The sequence below is a fragment of the Callorhinus ursinus genome, unplaced genomic scaffold (genome assembly GCF_003265705.2).
Source record: "Callorhinus ursinus isolate GAN/ISIS: 27379988/994484 unplaced genomic scaffold, GSC_fseal_2.0 scaffold16, whole genome shotgun sequence".
Lineage (NCBI taxonomy): Eukaryota > Metazoa > Chordata > Mammalia > Carnivora > Otariidae > Callorhinus > Callorhinus ursinus.
The window spans coordinates 29643743-29669381 of NW_027397078.1; the positions used below are offsets into that span (position 1 = coordinate 29643743).

Below are 25639 nucleotides of genomic sequence, written 5' to 3' on the forward strand. Positions count from 1 at the left end.
TATATATATATACACCACATCTTCTTTATCCATTCATCTGTCGATGGACATCTTGGCTCTTTCACAGTTTGGCTATTGTGGGCATTGCTGTGATAAACATCGGGGTGCACGTATTCCTTCGGATCCCTACATTTGTATCTTTGGGGTAAATGCCCAGTAGTGCAATTGCTGGATCGTAGGGTAGCTCTATTTTCAACTTTTTGAAGAACCTCCATACTGTTTTCCAGAGTGGCTGCACCAGCTTGCACTCCCACCAACAGTGTAGGAGGGTTCCCCTTTCTCCACATCCCCGCCAACATCTGTTGTTTCCTGACTTGTTAATTTTAGCCATTCTGACTGGTGTGAGGTGATATCACATCGAGGTTTTGATTTGGATTTCCCTGATGCCGAGCAATGTGGAGCACTTTTTCATGTGTCTGTTGGCCATTTGAATGTCGTTTTTGCAGAAATGTCTATTCATGTCTTCTGCCCATTTCTTGATTGGATCATTTGTTCCTTGGGTGTTGAGTTTGATAAGTTCTTTATAGATATTGGATACTAGCCCTTTATCTGATATGTCATTTGCAAATATCTTTTCCCATTCTTTTAGCTGTCTTTTGGTTTTGTGGACTGTTTCTTTTACTGTGCAAAAGCTTTTTATCTTGATGAAATCCCAATAGTTCATTTTTGCCCTTGCTTCCCTTGCCTTTGGCGATGTTCCTAGGAAGAAGTTGCTGCGGCTGAGGTCGAAGAGGTTGCTGCCTGTGTTCTCCTTTAGGATTTTGATGGATCTTGTCTCACATTTAGGTCTTTCATCCATTTGGAGTCTATTTTTGTGTGTGGTGTAAGGAAATGGTCCAGTCTCATTCTTCTGCATGTGGCTGTCCAGTTTTCCCAACACCATTTGTTGAAGAGACTGTCTTTTTGCCATTGGACATTCTTTCCTGCTTTGTCGAAGATTAGTCGACCATAGAGTTGAGGGTCCATTTCTGGGCTCTCGATTCTGTTCCATTGCTCTGTGTGTCTGTTCTTGTGCCAGGACCATACTGTCTTGATGATGACAATTTTGTAATAGAGCTTGAAGTCCGGAATTGTGATGCCGCCAGCTTTGCTTTTCTTTTTTAACATTCCTCTGGCTATTCGGGGTCTTTTCTGGTTCCATACAAATTTTAGGATTATTTGTTCCATTTCTTTGAAAAAAGTGGATGGTATTTTGATGGGGATTGCATTGAATGTGTAGATTGCTCTAGGTAGCATTGACATCTTCACAATATTTATTCTTCCAATCTAAGAGCATGGAACGTTTTTCCATTTCTTTGTGTCTTCCTCAATTTCTTTCATGAGTATTTTATAGTTTTCGGAGCACAGATTCTTTGCCTCTTTGGTTAGATTTATTCCTAGGTATCTTATGGTTTTGGGTGCAATTTTAAATGAGATCAACTCCTTAATTTCTCTTTCTTCTGTCTTGTTGTTGGTGTATAGGAATGCCACTGATTTCTGTGCATTGATTTCATATCCTGCCAATTTACTGAATTCCTGGATGAGTTCTAGCAGTTTTGGGGTGGAGTCTTTTGGGTTTTCCACATAAAGTATCATATCATCTGCAAAGAGTGAGAGTTTGACTTCTTTGCCGATCCGGATGCCTTTGATTTCTTTTTGTTGTCTGATTGCTGTGGCTAGGACTTCTAATACTATGTTGAATAGCAGTGGTGAGAGTGGACATCCCTGCCGCGTTCCTGACCTTAGGGGAAAAGCTCTCAGTTTTTCCCTATTGAGAATGATATTCGCTGTGGGTTTTTCATAGATGGTTTTATGGTATTGAGGTATGTACCCTCTATCCCTATACTCTGAAGAGTTTTGATCAAGAAAGGATGCTGTACTTTGTCAAATGCTTTTTCTGCATCTATTGAGAGGACCATATGGTTCTTGTTCTTTTTTTTATTAATGTATTGTATCACATTGATTGATTTGCACACGTTGAACCAACCTTGCAGCCCAGGGATAAATCCCACTTGGTCGTGGTGAATAATCCTTTTAATGTACTGTTGGATCCTATTGGCTAGTATTTTGGTGAGAATTTTTGCATCCAGGTTCATCAAGGATATTGGTCTGTAATTGTCCTTTTTGATGGGGTCTTTGTCTGGTGTTGGGATCAAGGTAATGCTGGCCTCATAAAATGAGTTTGGAAGTTTTCCTTCCATTTCTATTTTTTGGAACAGTTTCAGAGGAATAGGTATTAATTCTTCTTTAAATGTTTGGTAGAATTCCCCTGGGAAGCCATCTGGCCCTGGGCTCTTATTTGTTGGGAGATTTTTGAGGACTGGTTCCATTTCCTTAGTGGTTATAGGCCTGTTCAGGTTTTCTATTTCTTCCTGGTTCAGTTTTGGTAGTTGATACATCTCTAGGAATGCATCCATTTCTTTCAGATGATCTAATCTGCTGACATATAGTTGCTCATAATATGTTCTTATAATTGTTTGTATTTCTTTGGTGTTGGTTGTGATCTCTCCTCTTTCATTCATGATTTTGTTGATTTGGGTCATTTCTCTTTTCTTTTTGATAAGTCTGGCCAGGGGTTTATCAATCTTGTTAATTCTTTCAAAGAACCACCTCCTAGTTTCATTGATCTGTACTATTGTTCTTTTGGTTTCTATTTCAATGATTTCTGCTCTGATCTTTATTATTTCTCTTCTCCTGTTGGGTTTAGGCTTTATTTGCTGTTCTTTCTCCAGCTCCTTTAGGTGTAGGGTTAGGTTTGGGTTTGAGACCTTTCTTGTTTCTTGAGAAGGGCTTGTATTGCTATATACTTTCCTCTTAGGGCTGGCCTTTGCTGTATCCCAAAGTTTTTGAACAGTTGTGTTTTCATTTTCATTTGTTTCCATGAAATTCTTCTTTAATTTCCTGGTTGACCCGTTCATTCTTTTGTAGGATGCTCTTTAGCCTCCATGTATTTGAGTTCTTTCCGACTTTCCTCTTGTGATTGAGTTCTAGTTTCAAAGCACTGTGGTCTGAAAATATGCAGGGAATGATCCCAATCTTTTGGTACTGGTTGAGACCTGATTTGTGAACTAGGATGTGATCAATTCTGGAGAATGTTCCATGGGCCCTAGAGAAGAATGTGTATTCTGTTGCTTTGGGATGGAATGTTCTGAATATATCTGCGAAGTCCATTTGGTCCAGTGTCTCATTTAAAGTCTTTATTTCCTTGTTGATCTTTTGCTTAGATGATCTGTCCATTTCAGTGAGGGGGGTGTTAAAGTCCCCTCCTATTATTGTATTGTTGTCGATGTGTTTCTTTGCTTTGTTATTAATTGGCTTATATAATTGGCCCTCCCATGTTAGGGGCATAGATATTTACAATTGTTAGATATTCTTGTTGGGCAGACCCTTTAAGTATGATATAGTGTCCTTCCTCATCTCTTATTACAGTCTTTGGTTTAAAATCTAATTTGTCTGATAGAAGGATTGCCACCCCAGCTTTCTTTTGGTGTCCATTAGCATGGTAAATGGTTTTCCACCCCCTGACTTTCAATGTGGGGGTGTCTTTGGGTCTAAAATGAGTCTCTTGCAGACAGCATGTCGATGGGTCTTGTTTTTTTATCCAGTCTGACAGCCTGTGTCTTTTGATTGGGGCATTTAGCCCATTTACATTCAGGGTAACTATTGAAAGGTATGAATTTAGTGCCATTGTATTGCCTGTAAGGTGACTGTTACTGTATATTGTCTGTGTTCTTTTCTGGTCTGTTACTTTTAGGCTCTCTCTTTGCTTAGAGGACCCCTTTCAATATTTCTTGTAGGGCTGGTTTCGTGTTTGCAAATTCCTTTAGTTTTTGTTTGTCCTGGAAGCTTTTTATCTCTCCTTCTATTTTCAATGACAGCCTAGCTGGCTATAGTATTCTTGGCTGCATATTTTTCTCATTTAGTGCTCTGAATATATCATGCCTGTCCTTTCTGGCCTGCCAGGTCTCTGTGGATAGGTCTGTTGCCAGTCTAATGTTTCTACCATTGTAGGTTACAGATCTCTTCTCCTGAGCTGCTTTCAGGATTTTCTCTTTCTCTCTGAAACTCGTAAGCTTTACTATTAGATGTTGGGGTGTTGACCTATTTTTATTGATTTTGAGAGAGGTTCTCTGTGCCTCCTGGATTTTGATGCCTGTTTCCTTCCCCACATTAGGGAAGTTCTCTGCTATAATTTGTTCCAATATACCTTCTGCCCCTCTCTCTCTTTCTTCTTCTTCTGGGATCCCAATTATTCTAATGTTGTTTCACCTTATCGTATCGCTTATCTCTTGAATTCTGCCCTCGTGATCCTGTAGTTGTTTATCTCTCTTTTTCTCAGCTTCTTTATTTTCCATCATTTGGTCTTCTATATCACTAATTCTCTCTTCTACCTCATTTATCGTAGCAGTCAGAGCCTCCATTTTTGATTGCACCTCATTAATAGTCTTTTTGATTTCAACTTGTTTAGATTTTAGTTCTTTTATTTCTCCAGAAAGGGTTTCTCTAATATATTCCATGCTTTTTCAAGCCCAGGTAGTATTTTTAAAATCATCATTCTGAACTCTAGTTCCAACATCTTACTAATGTCCATATTGATTAGGTCCGTGGCAGTCAGTACTGCTTCTTGTTCTTTTTGTTGAGGTGATTTTTTCCGTGTTGTCATTTTGTCCAGAGGAGAATAGATGAGAGAACAAAATGCTAACAGGTTAACAATGTCCCCAGAAAATATATACTAAACAAATCAGATGGGATCTGAAACCGGGGGAAAAGAAAGGGAAAGAGAGAAAAAAGAAAAAGAAAAAAAAAAAGAAAAAGAAAAAGGTAAAACAAACAAAAACAAAACAGAAATAACAGAATATGATCAAATATGATCAGGCTGAGGCATAGATCAGTGCAACACACTAGATTTTGGGCGTATTTTGGTTTGTTAGAAAGTGCCTCCCAAAATTTTAATGAAAGAAAAACTTATATATGTACAAAAATAAGGGTTAATATGGTGAAGGGATGGAATATGATGTAAAGATGAAAATTATAAAAGATTTTATAAAAGGAATTGATAAGATAAGAAGTTGGTTGAAAAAAGAAAGAAGAGGATTTAAAAAAAAATGGGAGAGAATGTGATCAGGCAGTAGACTAGAACAAAGCCATACACTAGGGATTTAGGGTATATTTTGATCTGTTAGAAGAAACTGTATCTCAAAATTTTAAGGAGAGAAGAACTTATATATATATACCAAAAATAAGGGTAACTACTATGACGGGATAGAATATGACTCTAAAAATGAAAATTAAAAAATAGTTTTTTAAAAAAGGGATTGATAAGATGTTGGTTGAAAAAGGAAAAAATTAAAATTCAAAAAAAAAAAAGAAAAGACAGTTAAAAAAATAACTTTGAAAGACTAAAGAACCATGGTAAAAAAGCTATGAATTCTATGTGCAGTATTCCCCTAGTGCTGGAGTTCGGCCGTTCTCATTGATCGGTAAACTTGGTCTTGGCTGGCTGTTCTTGCTGATCTCCTGGGGGAGGGGCCTGTTGCTGTGGTTCCCAAATGTCTTTGCCGGAGGCGGAATTGCCCCGCCCTTGCTGTCCGGGCTCAGTAATCCGCTCAATTTTGCTCTCGGGAGCTTTTGTTCCTTGCAAGCTTTCCGTACAGGTTTTTTTTTTTTTTTTTAAGATTTTATTTATTTGACAGAGACATAGCGAGAGAGGGAACACAAGCAGAGGGAGTGGTAGAGGGAGAAGCAGGCTTCACATGGAGCAGGGAGCCCGATGCGGGGCTCGATCCCAGGACCCTGGGATCATGACCCGAGCTGAAGGCAGACGCTCAAGGACTGAGCCACCCAGGCACCCCTCAGTACAGCTTTGGAGGACAAGAGTGAAAATGGCGGCCTCCCAATCTCCGCCCCGGAGGAGCCAAGAACTCGGGGCCCTACTCCTCAATGCGCCCCCAGAGAAAAGCAGTTGATCACTCCCGTGTCCCCGGTCTCCGGCAGCACTCCGTTCTCACCTGGCCTGTGTCCCAGCATTTCTATCTCTGGCACCCTATCCGTGTGGAGTCTCCAAGCCCAGCAGATCCCTGCGGTGTGCTCCCGCACCGCTCCTCCCCGGGGAGGAAGGGAGTCTCCCCGGATCTGCCGCTTGTTGGGTCCCTGCTGGAGGAGCAGTGGCCCGACTGTGCCGGGGATCACAGTTTATGGCAACCCCGAGCTTAGAGCCCACTCCTCGGCTCCTCTCTGCAGCCGGCTTCCCTGCTCCGATACCTGGGAGCTCTGCCGCACTCAGGCACCCCCTGTCTTTCTGTGACCCCGAGGGTCCTGAGACCACACTCTCCCCGTGAGGGTTCCACCCCGCAATTAGCCACTGGAGCAACCTCCCTCAGCAGATCAGATTTCTTAAAAGTTCTGATTTTGTGTTCCGCTGCTCTATCACTTGCCAGGAGCAGCCGATGGAGGCCCCCTCCCCTGCACTTCCAGAAAGTGGTCGCTTTTCTGTTCAGAGAGTTGTTGCTATTCTTTTCTTCGATCTCCTGTTGAGTTTGTGGGTGTTCAGAATGATTTGATCCCTATCCAGCTGAATTCCCGGGACCAGACAAAATCCAGTTCTCCTACACCTCCGCCATCTTGCTCTGCCCCTCTATTTCTGCTTCATTCTTAGAAGATAGTTTCACCTGATGGAAAAATCACTGTTGAGATTTCTTGTCTTGCAGCACTTAAAAATGTTTTCCTGATCAAAATGTTTTTCAAACAGAATCCAGCGTAGAAGTGAGTTCCGAGACAATGAGTTCCCCAACTTTAATGAAACATGACAGCGACCAAGATACTGACTCAGAAACTTACTTTCTCGCTCCTGGTTTTGGTGAGTTTGAAATGATACATATTATAAGTAGCACTCTCTAATTTAGGTTCATCAACATTCTTAATATGAATTTTTAGTGATAGTTTTTTCAAAATTAGATTTTTCATTTGGAGATATTTCAGAATCACATGTAGTGCATGAAGTTAATACAGAGAGATCTGGTGTACCCTTAACCAAATTTCTCCCAAGGCTAATCTTTTGCAAAAATAGAGTAAAATATCACAACTAGGATTTTGACATCAGTACAATCTACACATCTATTCATATGTCCCCAGCTTTAGTTGTATTCATTTGTATGTGTGCGTGTGTGTTTAGAGCTCTGCACATTTGTAACATGTTTGCGTTCAGCTGTTCACCAGCATAGTCATGATACAGAACTGTCCCTTTACTTCCAGGAACCCCCTCGTTGCCTGTTTATAACCATGTCATATGTCTTTCCTTCCCTGGCTTCATCTCTAACCCATTCAAGGGCTAATGTGTTCTCTCCTCCTTTATAATTGTATACCATTTTATGGAAGAGTATATGAGAAATTGGTGTTAATTTTTTAAATGTTTGGTAAAAAATCTCTAGTAAAATCATCTGGGCCTGTAGATTCCTTTTCTGAAGGCTTTTAATTGCAAATTTAATGTCTTTTGATGGTTATAGGACTATTTAGAAATTTATGTCATCTTGGTTGAGTTTTGGTCTATGTAACTTTGGCGGAATTGATTCAACTCTTCTAAGTTATCAAATTTATGAATGTAAAGTGGTTTGTTGTATTCCCTATTATCCTTTTGATGGGTGATGGATAACTTGTTTCATTCCTGATATCGATGATTTGTGTCATCTTTTTCCTTTTGTCATTCTTTTTAGAGCTTTATTAGCTTTATTAATCTTTTTGAGGCACCAGCTTTTTGTTTCACTGATTTCCTGTTGTTGTCATATTTTCCATTTCATTGATTTCTGCTCTTTATTATTTCATTCTTTTTGCTTATTTGAGGTTTATTTTGCTTTTTCTTTTCTTAGTTTTTGGTGTAGGAATTTAGATTATAGATTCAGAACTGTCCTCTTTTCTAATACAAGAATTTAGTGCTGTAGATTTCACTTTCAATACTGCCTTAGTTATATTTTGATGTGTTGTATTTTCATTAAGTCCTAGGTATTTTATTACTTCTTTGGAAACTTTCTATTGTCTTTCTATTATTGATTTCTAATTTGATTGTTATGGTCAGAAAATATACTCTGTATGATACCTTTTCTTTTAAATTTGTTGAGATTTTTTTCCTCTGGTCTAGGATGTGGTTTGTCTTGGTGAACCATCCATAGGCATTTGAACTTTGCACATAGTACCTGGCAAGGAGGACACATTCGCTCCCTTGGCATTTGAAAAAAATAGGTATTCTCTTTTTGTTGGGTGGAACGTTCTATAATGAGGATCTTGTTGGTTGAGTGTGTTGTTCAGATCTTCTGTATCCTTGTTGATTTTTGGTCTGGTTGTTCCACCGGTTGCTGATAGAGGGGGGAATGTGAGATCCTCAACTTTAATTATGGATTTGATTATTTCTCCTTTCAGCTCTTTCAGGTTTTGCTTCATGTATTTTGAGGATTTGTCGTTTGGTATGTTGAGAATCATTGTCTTCCTCGGGGTTGATCTTTTCATTTTTATTTGTTTGTAGTAAATTTCTGTGCTCTGAAATCTGCTTTATCTGATGTAAACACAACTACTCTGCTTTTTTCTGGACTAATGTTTGCATGGTATATGCTTTCCCATCCTTTTACTTTCAAGCTACCTATGTAATTGAATTTGTAGAGTTTCTTGTAAACACCACCTAGTTGATCTTTTTTTATCCACATTATCACTTGCTGCCATTTAATTGATATGGTTAGGTTAACTACATTTAAGATAATTATTGATATCATAGACCTAAGTCTCCCGTTTTATTATATTTCTTTTTGTTTCCTATTCTCATTACTTTTTTTAAAGTTTATTAAATTAATTTTTTAAAGTAATCTCTACTCCCAATGTGGGGCTTGAACTCATGACCCCGAGACCAAGAGCAGCATGACCTACTGACTGGGCCGGCCAGATGCCCCTCTCATTCTTTTTTTGTTTATCTTTTTTTGCCTTCCTGTGGGTTACCTGAACATTTTCTGGTGTTCCATCTTTATTTATGTTTTTGAATATATTGCTTTATTTAGGAATATATTGCTATATATAATTTTCCTGGTGGTTGCTCTGGATGTTATTATTTATGTATGTGACTTACCACAGTCTACTGGTATCAGCATTTTACCACTTGGAATGAAGTGTTGAAATTTTAATTCCACTTAGTTTCCTTTGCCCTCCTCACTTTTAACTTACTGTCTTGGATGTCAGATGGTGTTTTCATTTTCGTTTCCGTCATCATGGATGATTTATAAAACTCATGATTGTATTATATTCATCCATATTTCTGCCTCTTCTGTTCTTTATTTCTTTTTATTATTGAATGGTATTCTATGGTATTGGATTTACCACCGTTTGTTTAACCATTCATCTGTTGAAGGACATCTGCGTTGTTTGTGGTTTTGGCTATTATGAATAAAGCTAAGAACACTCATGTGCAGGCTTTTGTGTCATATCATGAGCTTTTATTTCTCTGGGATAAATGTCCAAGAGTGAAATTGCTGTGTCATGTGATAATTGAAGATTTAGTTTTATAAGAAGCTGCCAAACTGTTTTCCAACGTAGCTGTTCGATTTTACACTGAATGAATGATCAAGTTTCTCTTCATGCATACTTCTGCTATTTCTGTTGTTCTCTTTTCCTTCCTGATGCTCCAGGATTCTTTCTGTCATCATAACCTTTCTGTTTGATGATCTTCCTTTAGCCACTCTTTAAGAGTAGGTCTGCTAGTGACAAACATTAGTTTTCTTTGAGAATGTGTTTGTTTCCCTTTCACACCTGAATGATAGTTTGCTGGGTAGTGAATTTGCAGTTGAGGTTCCTTTTCTTTCAGCACTTTTACCTGTAGAAATATTGGTAAAAGCAGAAAACAGCGTGGAAAACGTCCCTGAAATAATGAATTACCCAGCTGTATTGGAAAAGGACAAGAGCCAAGATTCTGTCTCATCATCTTCCTGCATCCCTTCCGGTTTTGGTGAGTGTGAAATGACACATACTACAAGTAGTGCCATTTAACCGATATTCTTCACCATCCTTGATACAGGCTAATGGAAGCTTTTTGTTTCCTATTTTAAGGGTTGGTTTTAGGTTATCTTAATCATAATGGGTAATATTTATTGAGTGTTATGTACAAGGCACTGTGCTAATCAACTGACATGTCGCTTCTCTATTAACATTCAAATGACTCCATAAGTAGGTATTTTTATTACTCCCATTCTCAAAGTCACAGAGCGGGTGAGTGGCAGTTCTGGAACACTCGGTCCTCTCTGACTTAAAGCTCATGTTTTTTCACAGCCTCCTGTATTGCCTGCCAAGCCACAGTAGCAGAGAGGAGGGGACCCTAAGTTCCGTGGTTTCTAAGGGCAAACCTTCCCAATATTTTATGGTTCCTTTGTGTCTCTACTTCTAAGTAGCTATTCTCTTATTAATATTCTAGCACAGGGCTCAGCAAACTTTTTCAGTAAAGGGCTAGATAGGAACTATTTTGGGCTCTGTGGGCCATCTGGTGTCTGTCACAACTACTCCGCTCTGCTGCTGTCACATGAAAGCAGCCCCAGATGTAGGTAGATGGATGGGTGTGGCTGTGTGCCAGGGTAACTCGCTTTACACAGACTGGTGTTGGGATTGGCCTGGGGACCGTAGTTTGCTGACTCCTGTCCTAGAGGAGATGCTTTTCTTTTAAATTGTTTTGTTAGGCAAACTAGAAAAAAACCCTCAAAAATTGTGCTCTTTGTTACTAAATGGGCACTATGATATGCTGTTGTTAGAAGTAAACGCTGGTGAAAACTTTCTGAAAGGTAATTTGAATAAAAATCCGTAAAGGTATTTATGCCAGTTGACTCAGTAATCCCACTAATATCTGAAGATTTAATCAATAAAAAAGATTTGTATTTAAATTTTGGTACAGGAATGTTCTTTACAGAATCATGGAAAATTGGAAACAACCAAATAAGCAGCCATAGGGAGTTAGTTAAGTAACTCCTGGTATATCCATGGTGTATGAAACAGTAAAGCATAATGGTTAAGAGCAGGGGCTCCCGAGTCAGACTGTCTGGGTTCAAATCCCAGCTCTGTGTCTTACTAACCATGTGATCTTCAGCCACTTCTCTAACCTAAGTATTTGTTTCTTCCTCTGTGAAGTAACAAAAATCATGGTACCTATTTCATAGAATTGTGAGGCTCAAATGGAATAATTCATTGTAAGCTCTTAACACAATGCTTAGAACCTAAGTGCAACATAAACGTCACCTGTCAGGAAAATCATGAAGATAGGAATGCTGACTTGAAAAAGAACTAAAGAAAATGGAGAAATGCTCAAAATAGAATGGTAACCGAAAAAGCAGGATGCAGACTATATATAAAGTATGATTTCAGTTTTGTGTTTAAAAAAGAAGAAATAGCAAAAAGAATAGAAGGCATTAGCAGATTAATGGTTCAGAGCACTTGGCTTATAAACAGATTTAAAAACTGGCTCTGGGGGCGCCTGGGTGGCTCAGTTGTTAAGCATCTGCCTTCAGCTCAGGTCATGATCCCAGGGTCCTGGGATCGAGCCCCGCATTGGGCTCCCTGCTCAGCGGGAGGCCTGCTTCTCCCTCTCCCACTCCCCCTGCTTGTTTTTCCTCTCTTGCTGTCTCTCTCTCTGTCAAATAGATAAATAAAATCTTAAAAGAAAAATTAGTGAATTAGAAATCAATTAGTTTAATTTTCTTGGGCACTTTCATGGTAGCCTTGCATGAGAAAACAAAGATTTTACTTTTTCCCTGTGTTTTAAAAGGCTATCTTGGTGATCCGAGAAGGAATGTCAGGGTGCTTAATATTAATTTGGTGACTGCACAAAAGAAGAGCCATCCTAGGCATGCAGCCCGCTACTTGGTTCATGTTTTGTTCTCCAAGGAAATTCTGATGCACAGCTGGGTAGGTTTTAATTCCCAAGGCCGCCAACCTCTAGACCCAAACAAAATGGCTGCAATAAGAGGTATGTAAAGTCATTATGAAATCTTGTTTTTATCATCATTTGGTCATCTGATGAATGTTATTGGTAGTTTAAGAGATAATGATCAAGTCTGTGTAAATCTTAGAGCTGTTTTTCACCTGCCTGACCCTGATTTTACAATTTAACATTACATAATGGGTAGCAACTTGTAAAGAATGCCATTTGTCCATAGACTAATGGAATAAAACGAGCTTTATTGATTATAGCTGCTTATGGCTAGAACTAAGTCAATTCTTCAGTGCCCAAGCTTGGTACTAAAAAATAAAGAAAAAGCCAAAAAAAAAAAAATGCAGGAGAATAAAACACACTTCGGTGCTACTAACTGGCAACACAGAAATAGAATGTCATGATTAATCCATTTTGGCCTCCTGCCTTCCCGCCTTCCAGAGATTTGGATGAAGGTTGTAGAACTCATGGGCACTGAGACTACAACAACAAATAAATATTTCTGCCCTCAAGGAGTTCACAGTCTAGAAAGGGACTTTTGAGGGAAACAGATCAATCCCAATCCAGGGCGGTAATGTTGTAGAAGCTCAGAGAGCAGAGCAACTACTTTGAGGGCATTAAGGGAGGCTTACTAGGGACAAAACACTTGAGCTAGATTTGGAATCCTTAGCTAGATAAATAGGAAGGGTACTCTAGGCCGAAGGAATAGCTTCTTCTGGGGAAGATAGTAGACATGTAGTGTGCACAAATAAATATACCCTGGTCTAAGAATATTGGCAATAACACCATTTTCTGCTTACAGGTTTCCTTTTTAGTTTTAATATATCCACAGGGTTATTCAATGGCATTAGCACCCAGAAATATTGACTTTCTGTTACACACTTTTTTTTAAAAGTCCCATAACCTCATCACTTCTCAGCCTTTCCGGCTAAGATTTAAATTTAGTATCTGTTCTTAGTTTAATAAAAGCACGAAAACCTCCTTAGTGGCTCCCTACGTCAGTGTTTTATAGGGGAATTGCACATTAGAAGTGAGATATTCAGCAAAGCATCCTCTTTGAGTAGAATTTCTCAACTCTCAGAAAGAGAGAAAAGAGCAGCAATTCAAAATAGAAAATGTCAGTATTTTCAATAAAAAAATGTCTTGTCAATTCTTTGGGTTTTTTTTCTTTTTAAAAAATTTTCATGAATGCTTTCGCTATTTGCAGAATATCTGGCAACAAATTTTCCCAACCATGATTTGCGTGAATGTGGAAAAGACTGGAAAACCTGTATTGCCGATATCAATTCTCTGATCTATTGTTTATGTGCCGAAGCCACAACAACACCAGTAAGTTATTTTTTATTTAAATATGGTCACTGCTGTATCAGTGCATACTGTATACAATTCCCAAGTGAAGAGCATGACACACAGGATCTTCAAGCCATGTGCTCAAAATCTTGTTTATTTAATTTAGGGGCAGTGTATGGTCTCTGCCTATTTATTTTACTCTTTGACATTTATGCTCCATACAAATATCCTAAAGAGAAAATAAATCAAATGGAGTGTTATAATCAGTATATTTGAAGCCATGGGGTATACCAGGAAAGAGTTTTCAGCTCCAGAGATGTTTGGCAAATCTTTTTCAGTATCTCACTGAGTACCGCAGAGAAGAGCAGACTGTGGTACGGGAGTGAAGGCAGGAGCTTCTGTCCTTGTCTGCCCTCAGTGACGGCAGAACCTGGCGGACGTCATGCTGGCCGTGAGGTTTGGCTACTGCCGATACCTTATACTTTCTATAGTTCCATGGCAAACAGGAATCTGGCTTTTCTCACATCCATTCTGTCTTGAAAGTGCATTAGAGATTTTTTTTTTTTTTAACACGAATGGGCCAGCAGGGGAGAGAGTCATGTCTACTGCCTTCTCCTGTTGAAGCATTTAACTTAACAATTTCTCATTTCTGCCCACCTCTCTGAAAACCGCATGTTATTCTCGCCATGTCCAGCCAGTCCTGCATCTCTAGAGTAAGTGCATGGAAACTTTGCCAAGAATATCTGTAGCTGAGCTTATGTTTTCCTAGTGAACGGCTTGATTTCAGTGATAGCTCAAGCACCATCTGTGTGAAACCAAATCTGCTTATTTTTCACATTCCCTTTTATATCCTACAAAAATTGCACCCTAAACATTTGAATGTAAAATTATGATACCGCCTGGAAAATGGTAATTTGCATATTTGCTTAGGCGTCAGAATTTGGCATCTGCCAAATACCTGCTGTGTGCTTGACTAGGAGAGGGACGGGTCCTTGCCACTCAAAGTGGGTCCGCGGACCAGCAACACCAGCAGCACCGCAGGAAAGCTTGTGAGAAATGCAGAGTCTTGAGCTCCACACTAGACTCATGGAGGCAGAATTTGCATTTTAGCAAGACCCCCGGGTGATTTGTGTGTCCATAGCCCTTTGAGAAGCCCCAACCTAGAGTAGTGGTTGTTAACCCTAGGAATATATTAGAGTCATGGGAGACACTTTTAAAGAAAGTCATTAATGCCTGAGCTCTCCCACTCCTTCCACCAGAGATTCTGGTTAAATATGCCAAGAAAGTGGGTCTCAAGCACAGCTTAAAAAAAAAAAAAAAGGTCCCCAGGGTCTTTAGAGATCCCTAGAGTCTCTAGCCACTGGGGAAAGACAAAACAAACAAGAACATTTAAGAAAAAACCAAAAACCGAAGTTGTCATCTTGAAGAGACTCATTTATTCGTTTATTCCTGAAACGTTTACTAAGCACTTGTTTTGTGCCAGCAGTTATCATTAGCTAAAGCTACCAAGGCCTCCCAAGAGGCAGCACATCACGGCTGCTTGAGGAATAAGCCACATGTCTACTTCTTCTATCATGGTGCACAATATCTGTGCGCTTTTTCTGACCTTGTTAGAGATAGTTGCTTCCCTACCAACCTGGGGGGCCCTGGTAGATGATGGAGCATGTCCATATTTTCTCATGAGGGGACTTTGGGTACAGACACATGTTGTGTTTCAACAGAAAGCTGGTGGCTGCAAAAAAGGCCCTACCAGTCTTGGCATTCCAGCGTCTGCAGATGTGAATGATGAAAGAGGTGGCAAAGGCGGTAAAAGCATTTCCCAGTTATCTCAGCCAACAGCTGCCTCAGGAACAAGAGAAAAAGGGAATTTTCAGTGGAAGAGCAGTGTTTGCCATCAAGGAATTAAAGAACCTTCCATGGAGAATTCAGTGGTATCTGATGACATACTGGGTGAGTTATTAAAATAAGTTCTCTTGATGATAAATGTTGAATCTGGGTGATGCGATTGTGGGCCTCATTGTACTGTTCTACTTTCAAGTATGTTTGACATTTTTCATGATGAGAAATCTAAACAACTTAATCTCTTATATTAATGAGTTAATGAAATACAGATACCTAGTTTTGGGACTGATAGTTTTTTTTTTAGATTTATTTATTTGAGAGAGATTGATTTATTATTTATTTGAGAGAGGGAGTGAGAGCGCTAGCACGCGCGTTCAGGGGGGAGGGGCAGAGGGAGAGAATCTCCAGCAGACTCCGTGCTGAGCATGGAGCCCGACGGAGGGCTCGATTTCATGACCCTGAGATCAGCCCTGAGCCGAAACCAAGAGTCGGACACTTAAGTGACTGCGCCCCCCAGGTGCCCCTGAGACTGATAGTTTTGAACATTAAGCTAAATCTGCTATTTTTCCTTCGGAAAGCAGCTCTCGGTCGATTCCTTCAACCCGTGTGAGCTCTCACGTTAGGCATGAGAAGGCGCTACAGCTGGTGGAGCCAGCAGCAATTCAGGGGTCTTGCTCTCTCTGTGCCTGACACGTGGCGGGTGCTCCTTGAAGAGTTTTTGTATGAATTAATAAATCCCATTCCTCAGAACATTTTGCCCCCACTGCTCGCTGTCTGCTGGAGGCACATCCTACTTCATTAGTATCAAGTGGCAGTGGGTTCCATAGGTGACGGTGCCACCTGCCACTCATGCTTCCCAGCGCCTCCTCCTCAGTGTGCTAGGGTTTAGTGGCATCTGAGCTGGCAAAACTATTTTCTGTCTCTCCCCTGCCCCCCTGTCAACCCTCAGTAGCATATTACCTGTGAACCCGTTCAAATGAAATTATTTAAATGATGCATCTTTGTATTTTTTCCATTATAAAATCAATATAACTACTATCTTTGTTCAGGCTGTATGCCATAGAAACAAACTCTGGCCCAATTAAACCATAACAAAAATCAGTGGACGAATAGCTCCTAGATTTAAAGAAGCAGAGAACAAACCAACCGAGCCGAAGGCAGGAGCCAAACCGCCAGCCCTGATTGTGGCAGCTGGCGTCCCCTGAGGTCTGTGGGGGCTCTGTCTGCATCTTGCATGAGCTCTAGGGTCTAGTTTCCTCTCGTCACTGCTCAGATTCCTAGGACAAAGAATCTGATTTGGAGCACTTAAGTCACAGGTCTAGAACCAGGAGATAGGGCCAACTAAGTGAATTGGGAGCCAGGCAGCTGCCCAGTTTGTGTATTTTCTGTTACACCGTTTTATTTTGAAAAAGTGGAAAAAATTCAGCAGGGAAGGAAAGCTCCCACAATCAAGATACCATAAAAAACTATTGTGGATATTTTAATTTTCTTCTAGTTTTTTTCTTACGTTTTAAAACATTATGGTCTCTATATATTCACTCTTCTTTTTAAACATGGTATGTGTATGTTTTTTATCAAGAATCTCCGTTGTTTATGATCATTGCTTTTAACAGGTATATAATATTCAATTGAGTAAGTATACCCTAATTTATTTAACTACCTTCCTCTTTTTTTTTTGCGGGGGGGGATTTTGTTGGGGAGGGGATTATCAGTCATACAGATCATGCTGCCAAAAAATTCATTTGTGTAGCTTTGTACATATTTTAGATTCTTTTCTTTTTTTAAGATTGATTTATTTATTTGAGAGAGAGAGTGTGAGCGAGCGGGGAGAGGGGGAGAGGGAGAGGGAGAGAGAGAATCTCCAGCAGACTCCCCACTGAGCATGGAGCCTGATGTTCAATTAAAATGCTTAGGGATGAATTTATCAAAAGAAGTGCCAGATGTGCTTTCTGAAAACTATAAAATATTGTTGAAATAAATTAAGGAAAACCTAGATACATAGATATCCCATGTTCATGAACTAGAAGACTCTGTTATTTTTTTATTTTTATTTTTTTTAAAGATTTTATTTATTTATTTGAGAGAGAGAGAGAGAGAGAGTACATGAGAGGGAAGAGGGTCAGAGGGAGAAGCAGACTCCCCCGCTGAGCAGGGAGCCTGATGCGGGACTCGATCCCGGGACTCCAGGATCATGACCTGAGCCGAAGGCAGTCGCTTAACCAACTGAGCCACCCAGGCGCCCAAGACTCTGTTATTTTTAAAAAATATTTTATTCATTTATTTATTTGAGAGAAAGAGAGACGGGGAGAGAGAACATGCAAGTAGGGGGAGGAAGAGAGGGACAGGGACAAGCTGACTCTGCACTGAGCACGGAGCTGGACGCGAGACTCAGTCCCAAGACCCTGAGATCACGACCCGAGCTGAAATCAAGAGTCGGACACTTAACCAACTGAGCCACCCAGGCACCCCTTGGATCCTTAAGTTAGGTTCTCCGAATTGAAATTACCAGGTTAAAGAGTATTAACCTTTTTTTTCTGACCTTGATAAATACTGCTGGGTTAATCTTCTAGAGTGAAGTCTTTGGACCCACTAAGTGGACTTTTAAATAATTCAGTGTCTCTTGGTAAATGTTGGGTTTGGGGGATTCAGTAATTAATATGGTCACCCATTAAATGATGAATGTTCCAAGATGAAAAATATGCTTATTGACTTGTAAGAATCGTACTGTATTTCTCTAACATATTTTCTCCAACAAAGAATTCTTTATTGTATATAAAATAGGGCATTTTAAAATGTGGTTAATTTGAATCACTAGGACTGAGGAGAGATGGGGATGATTAGGCTGTGGAGTTGAGAAATGAAAATAGGTTTAAAATTTATTTTTCAGTTCAAATAAGTTAACTAAAATATGATAGCTGAGTTTGCTAATTCTTAAATGATGACTTTAATACCTAATAGAAAACCTACTTAAAAATTATAAATATTTCAGTAAGAATCTTGTTGCTTCTTTTTGAACAAGCCTTTGTTATAAAGAGGACAAGAGACCATTGAAATTACTTAGAATTTGTTACTAATCATAATGTTCAAACTGATTCTGTCCTGAAAGGTAACAGAACACTGAATCGTTTTCCTGAACAATCAGAGCATGTGCAATCACATCAGCAGTGATTCTTGTTTCATTTCTCCTGCTATCTCATGATACGCTAAAAACTTAAGGGATTAATTTTTTTAACTTCTCGAATTCTGGAGCCTAAAAAATTCAGAAAAATCAACCTTTCTCTTAAAGCCTTTAAAAAAAAAAAAACTTGAACCTAACGTCTGCCATGAAAATTGACATCTTCTTTCTCTTTCGCTTCTAGAATATCTTGGAAATCCAGGTAGAAATGTACAGTTGCCACATTCAGTACTGAATATAGCCAAAGGGAGGTCTCGCCCAGAGCTGGCAGCCAGATACCTTATTCGCAAACTGTTCACAGAGGACGTCTTGGTAAAAAGTAACGTCTATGGCAATCTGGGGTATGGCATGAACGCCCTTAACCCGAATAGGATTAACGCTCTTCGAGGTTGGTTCCATGTTGAGTATGTGAGAATAAATAAAAAGCAAATTGCATTACAGAGGGGCAGAAACTACAATCCATTCAGTTTGTATGTGTTCTGAGGAGAGATGGAGATCTTACTAATTCCCTCCTTAGGATATAACAAGGAGTGGTTTCATGAATTGTGTTTCTTCAGCTTTTGGGTTCTCCGGGCTAATTGCTCTGTCTTGCCAGGCTTATGGAAACTCAAACACCTTTGTTTACTGAGGATCAAGGTCGAAGCTGCTGGGCTTTGTCAATTTGCCAAAGTGCCAACAATAGCACAGCAGGTTAATTGGCTAGATTTTTCTTGTGCACATGAGCCCGGTGCAGTCTTTATCTGTGACGTATATAGATGAAGTAATACAGCTTCCAAAAGCGATTCTGTGAAAATTTAAATTTGGACAAAGCAGGAAGCAGAATGTTTCTTACTTGTGTCACTGGTCCCCAGCAAAGAGAGATTCTGAGCCCCAGCCTGATCTTAGTTGGTTCTTCTTTGGTTCCTGCCTTCATATCACACATACCCAACAAATGTGAACACTTTGTATTTCAGACTAAACTAAAGAGGCCTGGCTTACAGTGCCTTCTGTAAGCAATTGCTATCATCTAATCCACTTGTTTTCAAACTTGTCTTTTTTTTTATTGCAACTCGTAGTAGAAAATACAGTTTATGTTCTGACTCAGTACATGTGTGTATGAGTTTTTAAAAACGCAACCAAAAGCTTCACAATGCTTATTATTTCTATGAGAATTACGTTCCAATGGTTTCTATTCTATTACACTTTTTAAAAAGATTATTTATTTATTTGACAGAGAGAGAGAGAGAGAGAGAGCACAAGCAGGGGGAGTGGCAGGCAGAGGGAGAAGGAGAAGCAGGCTCTCCATTGAGCAGGGAGCCTGCTGTGGGGCTCCATCCCAGGACCCCGGGATCATGACCTGAGCCGAAGGCAGACGCTTAACCAACTGAGCCACTTAGGCGCCCCTGTATTACATTTTTTAAAATTGCTGCCACCACTGATATCACGACCTAATAATTGGTCACAGTTGGCAATTTGGACATCGCTGAGCTAACCCACCAGGCAAAAAACCAAAACCTAATTCCCCTTATATTATGGTAAAAAAAGAAAACAGACTTTGTAACCAATTTGGAAATGAAGGTGTTTATAGGAGAAATATTATCTTTCTAATTAAAAAAATTTTTTTAAAGATTTATTTATTTTTGAGAGATAGAGCGAGAGGGAGAGAGAGAGAGAGAAAGAGTGCACGTGCGTGAGTGCAAGGAGCAGGGAGGGGCAGAGGGAGAGGGATAAGGAGAGAAGCAGACTCCCCCCCCCCCCGCCCCCGAGGGTGGAGCCCCATGTAGGGCACCATCTCACCATCCTGAGATCGTGACCTGAGCCAGAACCAAGAGCTGGATGCTTAACTGACTGAGCCACCCAGGTGCCCCATTCTAAATAAAAAAAATTGTAAATGAGGGTAAAAGGTGACTTTTATAGTTCTTTAAATATCTGAATATATTAGTTCCTTAAAAGTGGACTAAAGATATTATTCTGTGCATTTCATTTTGTTTTATCCCTATTGAATTATATTACAAATTGAGAAGATGTCTTTTGTAGCAAAATATACTCAGTACAAGTTTGACGTACTATCCACATGGGGCATATTTTAACAAATTTCCCATAAGACTCAAAGTTCTATTCCTGTGTAGAAGGGCAGCCCTGTGAGTTATTTCAGCAGCGAGAATGTGATAGAATCATCATCGCTTTCCTAGGGGTGTGGGCAGAGCCAGGCCCAAGGAGGAGAATCTGACCAGAAAGCATGTTTTACTTTAATATAAGGATAAAATGAACTTGGAGAACAAAAAGAACAAAGGCTGAGTGACCAGAGAGGAGAGGCGATTCCTGCACTCATAGAAGGACTGGGCATTATAGCCTCCAACATAATTTCTTTAGAAGTTTTGGTTCAGTATAATTTAAAAACACACAAAAATGTACAGAAAATGATACAGTAATATAATAAGCACCTGTCAGCCCAGTATAGATATAGATATTTTGGTCTTTGTGCTGTAGGTTATTTTTTTAAGTAATAAAACATTACTGATATAATTAAAACTCATCATCATCCCTTTCCCGTCTTTCTCCCCAGAAGCAACCACAGTCTTGGAGTTAGATGTACCATTCCCATGCATATTTTATGCTTTTGCTACCTATGTTGATAGATCCATAAATAATATATAATGTCGTTCTGTGGTTGTTTTAATGTACATAAATGGGGATATATAGTATGTATCCTTTTGCAAATTTTTATCACTCAACATTGTGTTTTTGAGATCTAGTTCATGCATTTTAACTGCTGAGTGGTATCCCACTGACTGAATAAGCCAGCTTATTCTTCTATTCTAATATAATTTCTTATTCTAAGATTTTATTATTTGGGGGAACTCCTCTGGAAATTAGTAGTCAAAAGTAAATATGTCTACTAGCCAAAGGTATTGATTTCACAGAAGAAACTATTATTTGATGCTCTCTGATGAGAGTTCAGTATCACTTAAGGGCTCCTTAGAGAATGGTTTACATGGAGAAAGTTAGTGGGCTGCAGATTTGCAATCAGTGAACAACCCTTACTCCTATACCCTCCCATCCATTTCTGCATATTACAGAACGGTAAAGTCTTAGTAATAGGAAGTACATTAAACATCCTCTAATACAACTTTTCCCCCAGAGCAGGAATTTGGTCTCAGCTTTGACATATAGTTGCCTCCCCTCAGTTCGAACACTTGCATTGATAGCAATCCACTACATTTTTTAAAAGTTTGTTTGTATTTATTTATTTATTTTAAGTTTTTATTTAAATTGCACTTAGTTAACATAGAGTGTAATATTAGTTTCAGGTGTACAATGTAGTGATTCAGCACTTCCATACCTCACCCGGTGCTCATCAGGACAAGTGTCCTCCTTAATCCCCATCACCTGTTTCACTCATCCCCCACCCACCTCCCCTCTGGTAACCATCACTGTGTTCTTTATAGTTAAGAGTCTGTTTCTTGGTTTGCGCCCCCCCCCCTCTTTTTCCATCTGCTCATTTGTTTTGTTTATTACATTCCACATATGAGTAGAATTTGTCTTTCTTGGACTGACTTATTTTGCTTAGTGTAATACTTTGTAGTTCTTTTCATGTCCTTGCAAATGGCAAGGTTTTATTCTTTTTTATGGCTGAGTAACATTCCAATGCATATATATACACCACTTCTTCTTTATCCATTCATCAGTCGATGGACATGTGGGCTGGTTTCATAATTTGGCTGTTGTAGGTAATGCTGCTGTAAACATCGGGGTGCGTGTACCCCTTTGCATTAGCGTTCTTGTATACTTTGGGTAAATACTCAGTAGTGCAGTTGCTGGATCATAGGGTACTTCTATTTTTAACTTTTAAAAAAACTTTTTGAGGAACCTCCATACTGTCTTCCACGGAATTTGCATATCCACCGTGGAATTTGCATATCCACCAATGGTGTGGGAGGGTTCCTCTTTCTCCACATCCTCACCAACATTTGGTGTTTCTTGTGTTCTTGATTTTAGCCATTCTGACAGGTGTGAGGTGATCTCTCAGTGTGCTTTTGATTTGCATTTCCCTGATGATGAGTAATTTTGAGCATCTTTTCATGTGTCTGTTGGCCATCTGGATGTCTTCTTTGCAGAAGTGGCTGCTCATCTCTTCTGTCCATTTTTTAATTGGATTATTCAATTTTTTGGGTGTTGAGTTTTATAAGTTCTTTATATATTTTGGATACTAACCTTTTATCAGATATGTCATTTGCAAATATCTTCTCCCATTCCATAGGTTGCCTTTTAGTTTAGTTTGATTGTTTTCTCCACTGTGCAGAAGTTTTTATTTTAATGAAGTCCCAATAGTTTATTTTTGCTTTTGTTTCCCTTGCCTCAGGAAACATTCGGTTTGCTGGTATTTTATTGAGAATTTTTGCATCCAGGTTCATCAGGAATATTGGCCTGTAGTTTTCTTTTTTAGTGGAATCTTTATCTGTTTTGGTATCAGGTAATGCTGGCCTCATAGAATGAATTTGGAAGTTTCCCTTCCTTTTCTATGTTTTGGAATAGTTAGAGAAGAATAGGTATTAACTCTTTAAATATTTGGTAGAATTGACCTGTGATGTCATCTGGTTCTGGATTTTTGTTTATTGGGAGATATTTTATTACCGATTCAATTTTTTTTTTTTTTTTTTTTTTTGCTGGTTATCGGTCTGTTCAAGTTTTCTATTTCTCCCTGTTTTGGTTTTGGTAGTTTATAGGTTTCTAGGAATTTACGCATTTCTTCCAGGTTGTCCAATTTGTTGGCATATAGTTTTTCTTAATATTCTTTTATGATAGTTTGTATTTCTGTGATGTTGGTTGTTATTTCTCCTCTCTTATTTGTGATTTTATTTATTTGGGTCATTTCTCTTTCCTTTTTGATATGTCTGGCTAGAGGTTTATCAATTTTATTACTTCTTTCAAAGAATCAGCTCCTGACTTCGTTGATCTGTTCTATTGTTTTTTAGTTTCTATATCATTTATTTTTGCTCTAATATTTATTATTTCCTTCCTTCTGCTGGATTTAGGTTGTATTGTTCTCTTTCTAGCTCCTTTAGGTGTAAGGTTAGGTTGCATATTTGAGACTTCTCTTGCTTCTTGAGGCAGGCCTGTATTGCTGTAAATTTCCCTCTTAACACAACTGCTTTTGCTGCATCCCAGAGGTTTTGGACCATTGTGTTTTCATTTTCATTTGTTTCCATGTATTTTTTTAAATTTCTTCTTTGATTTCCTGGTTGACCCGTTCATTTTTTTAGTAGCATGTTATTTAACCTCCATGTATTTATGGTCTTTCCAGACTTTTCTTGTGACTGACTTCTAGTTTCATAGTGTTGGGGTCAGAAAATGTACATGGTATGATCTCAGTCTTTTTGTATTGGTTAAAGCCTGATTTGTGATCTACTATGTGATCTCTTCTGCATAATGTCTCATGTGCACTTGAAAAGAATGTGTATTCTGCTGTTTTAGGATGGGATGTTCGGAATAGATCTGTTAAGTCCATCTGTTCTAGTGTGTCATTCAAAGCCATTGTTTCCTTGTTGATTTTGTGCTTAGATGATCTGCCATTGATGTAATTGGGGTGTTAAAGTCCCCTACTATTATTGTATAATTATCAATGAGTTCCTTTATGTTTGTTATTGTTTTATATATTTTGGTGCTCCCATGTTGGGTGCATAAATATTTATAGTTGTTAGATCTTCTTGTTGGTTTGTCCCCTTTATTATGATATAGTGGCCTTCTTCATCTCTTGTTACAGTCTTTGGTTTAAAAATCTAGTTTGTCTGATAGGACTGTTGCTACTCTGGCTTTCTTTTGATGTCCATTTGTATGATAAATGTTTCTCTATCCCCTCACTTTTTTTTTTTAAGATTTTATTTATTTATTTGACAGAAAGAAAGACAGTGAGAGAGGGAACACAAGCAGGGGGAGTGCGGGAGGGAGAAGCAGGCTTTCTGCAGAGCAGGGAGCCTGATGTGGGGCTCGATCCCAGGACCCTGGGATCATGACCTGAGCCGAAGGCAGACGCTTAACAACTGAGCCACTGAGGTGCCCCACCCCCTCACTTTCAATCTGCAGGTGTCTTTAGGTCTACACTTGATCTTAGCCAAAAGGCCGAGAAGTGATGGGTGTCTTTAGGTCTAAAATGAGTTTCTTGCAGGCAGCATATAGGTGGGTCTTGTTTATTTATCCATTCTGACATCCTAGGTCTTTTGATTGGAACATTTAGTCCATTTACATTCCGAGTGTTTATTTATTTATTTATTTATTTATTAAAGATTTTATTTATTTATTTGACAGAGAGAGACACAGCGGGAGAGGGAACACAAGCAGTGGGAGAGGGAGAAGCAGGCTTCCCCCTGAGCAGGGAGCCCATTGTGGGGCTCGATCCCAGGACTTGGAATCATGACCTGAGCCGAAGGCAGACGCTTAACGACTGAGCCACCCGGGCGCCCCCCGAGTGATTATTGATAGATATGTATTTAGTGCCATTTTATTACTTGTTTTGGCATTGTTTCTGGAGATTTTCTCTGATCCTTTCTTGTCTTTGTCACTTTGTCACTTCTTCCAGCCTGCTGTTCAGTGCATCAAGCCTGTTTCCAATCTTATTTATTGCATTCTTAATTTCTGACTAATTCTTTTTTTAACTCTTTTATCTCTGTGGTAAGGGTCTCCCTGATGCCTTCCATTCTTTTCTCTAGCCCAACGAGTATCCTTATGATTGTTGCTTTAAATTCTCCATCAGGCATGTTACTTAGATCTCTCTCACTTAGATCTCTGGCCGTGGCCTTATCTTGCTCTTTCGTTTGCGATGAATTCCTCTGTCTTCTTGTCTGTGTTAGAAAAGCCAGTTATGTTTCCTGCTTCTGAGAGTGTGGCTTTATGAAGAAGTGGTCATGTAAAGCCCAGGGCCTGGTGCTTCAGGGGTGTCTCTGGTGTGTGCTGTGTGCACTCTGCTGCTGTGTTTTGGCTGCTCTGTCCCTCAGGCCAGTCATCTGCAGAGGCTCTCCTTGCTTGCAGTGGGCTGTGGTTGGTCTTTGCCCCAGAATGTGGTGAGTTTTAACTAGGTGTGCTAGGATCTGCTTGTTCAATGAGACCTGATACTACTTCCACTAGAACTGAAGCCCCACAGAACTCTCTGGTTGGGAGCCGTGGTATGGGCAGGGGTTTCTGCTGGTTTCTGGGGAAGGGGCCCCCCTGGGCTGGGACAGAGGCAAGCTTGACGGAGAAGGGCAGTCCTGCCAGAGTGTGGTGGGGGTGGGGCTCGGTATAAGCAAGTTAGGCAGCCAGTGTCCTCCCTGTGCTGCTTCCCACGGGTGGCTCTGTATTTATGCTGATGGGCAGGGGAGGGAAAAGGCACCAGCCAGGTCCTTTGTTCTCAGAGAGGCATCTGTGTGAACGTTGCGTCTCAGGGAGAGTGCTCCAAG

General features: G+C 39.6%; 1 protein-coding gene across 7 annotated transcripts in view; it reads left to right on the forward strand.

Annotated features, from left to right (window-relative positions):
* The window catches only part of BEND2 (BEN domain containing 2), a 132074-nt gene that overhangs the window by 31097 nt on the left and 75338 nt on the right, over positions 1-25639 (forward strand). For all 7 annotated transcript variants that reach the window (XR_012381054.1, XM_073902034.1, XM_073902033.1 and 4 more), the window contains 6 exons: positions 6728-6835; positions 9815-9955; positions 11756-11956; positions 13128-13249; positions 14932-15160; positions 18412-18615. Coding sequence is in view for 6 of the 7 variants with exons in the window: in XM_073902034.1 (XP_073758135.1) it covers positions 6728-6835; positions 9815-9955; positions 11756-11956; positions 13128-13249; positions 14932-15160; positions 18412-18615 (1005 nt within the window). In the remaining variant the exon portion in view is untranslated. The remainder of the gene's footprint in view (positions 1-6727; positions 6836-9814; positions 9956-11755; positions 11957-13127; positions 13250-14931; positions 15161-18411; positions 18616-25639) is intronic.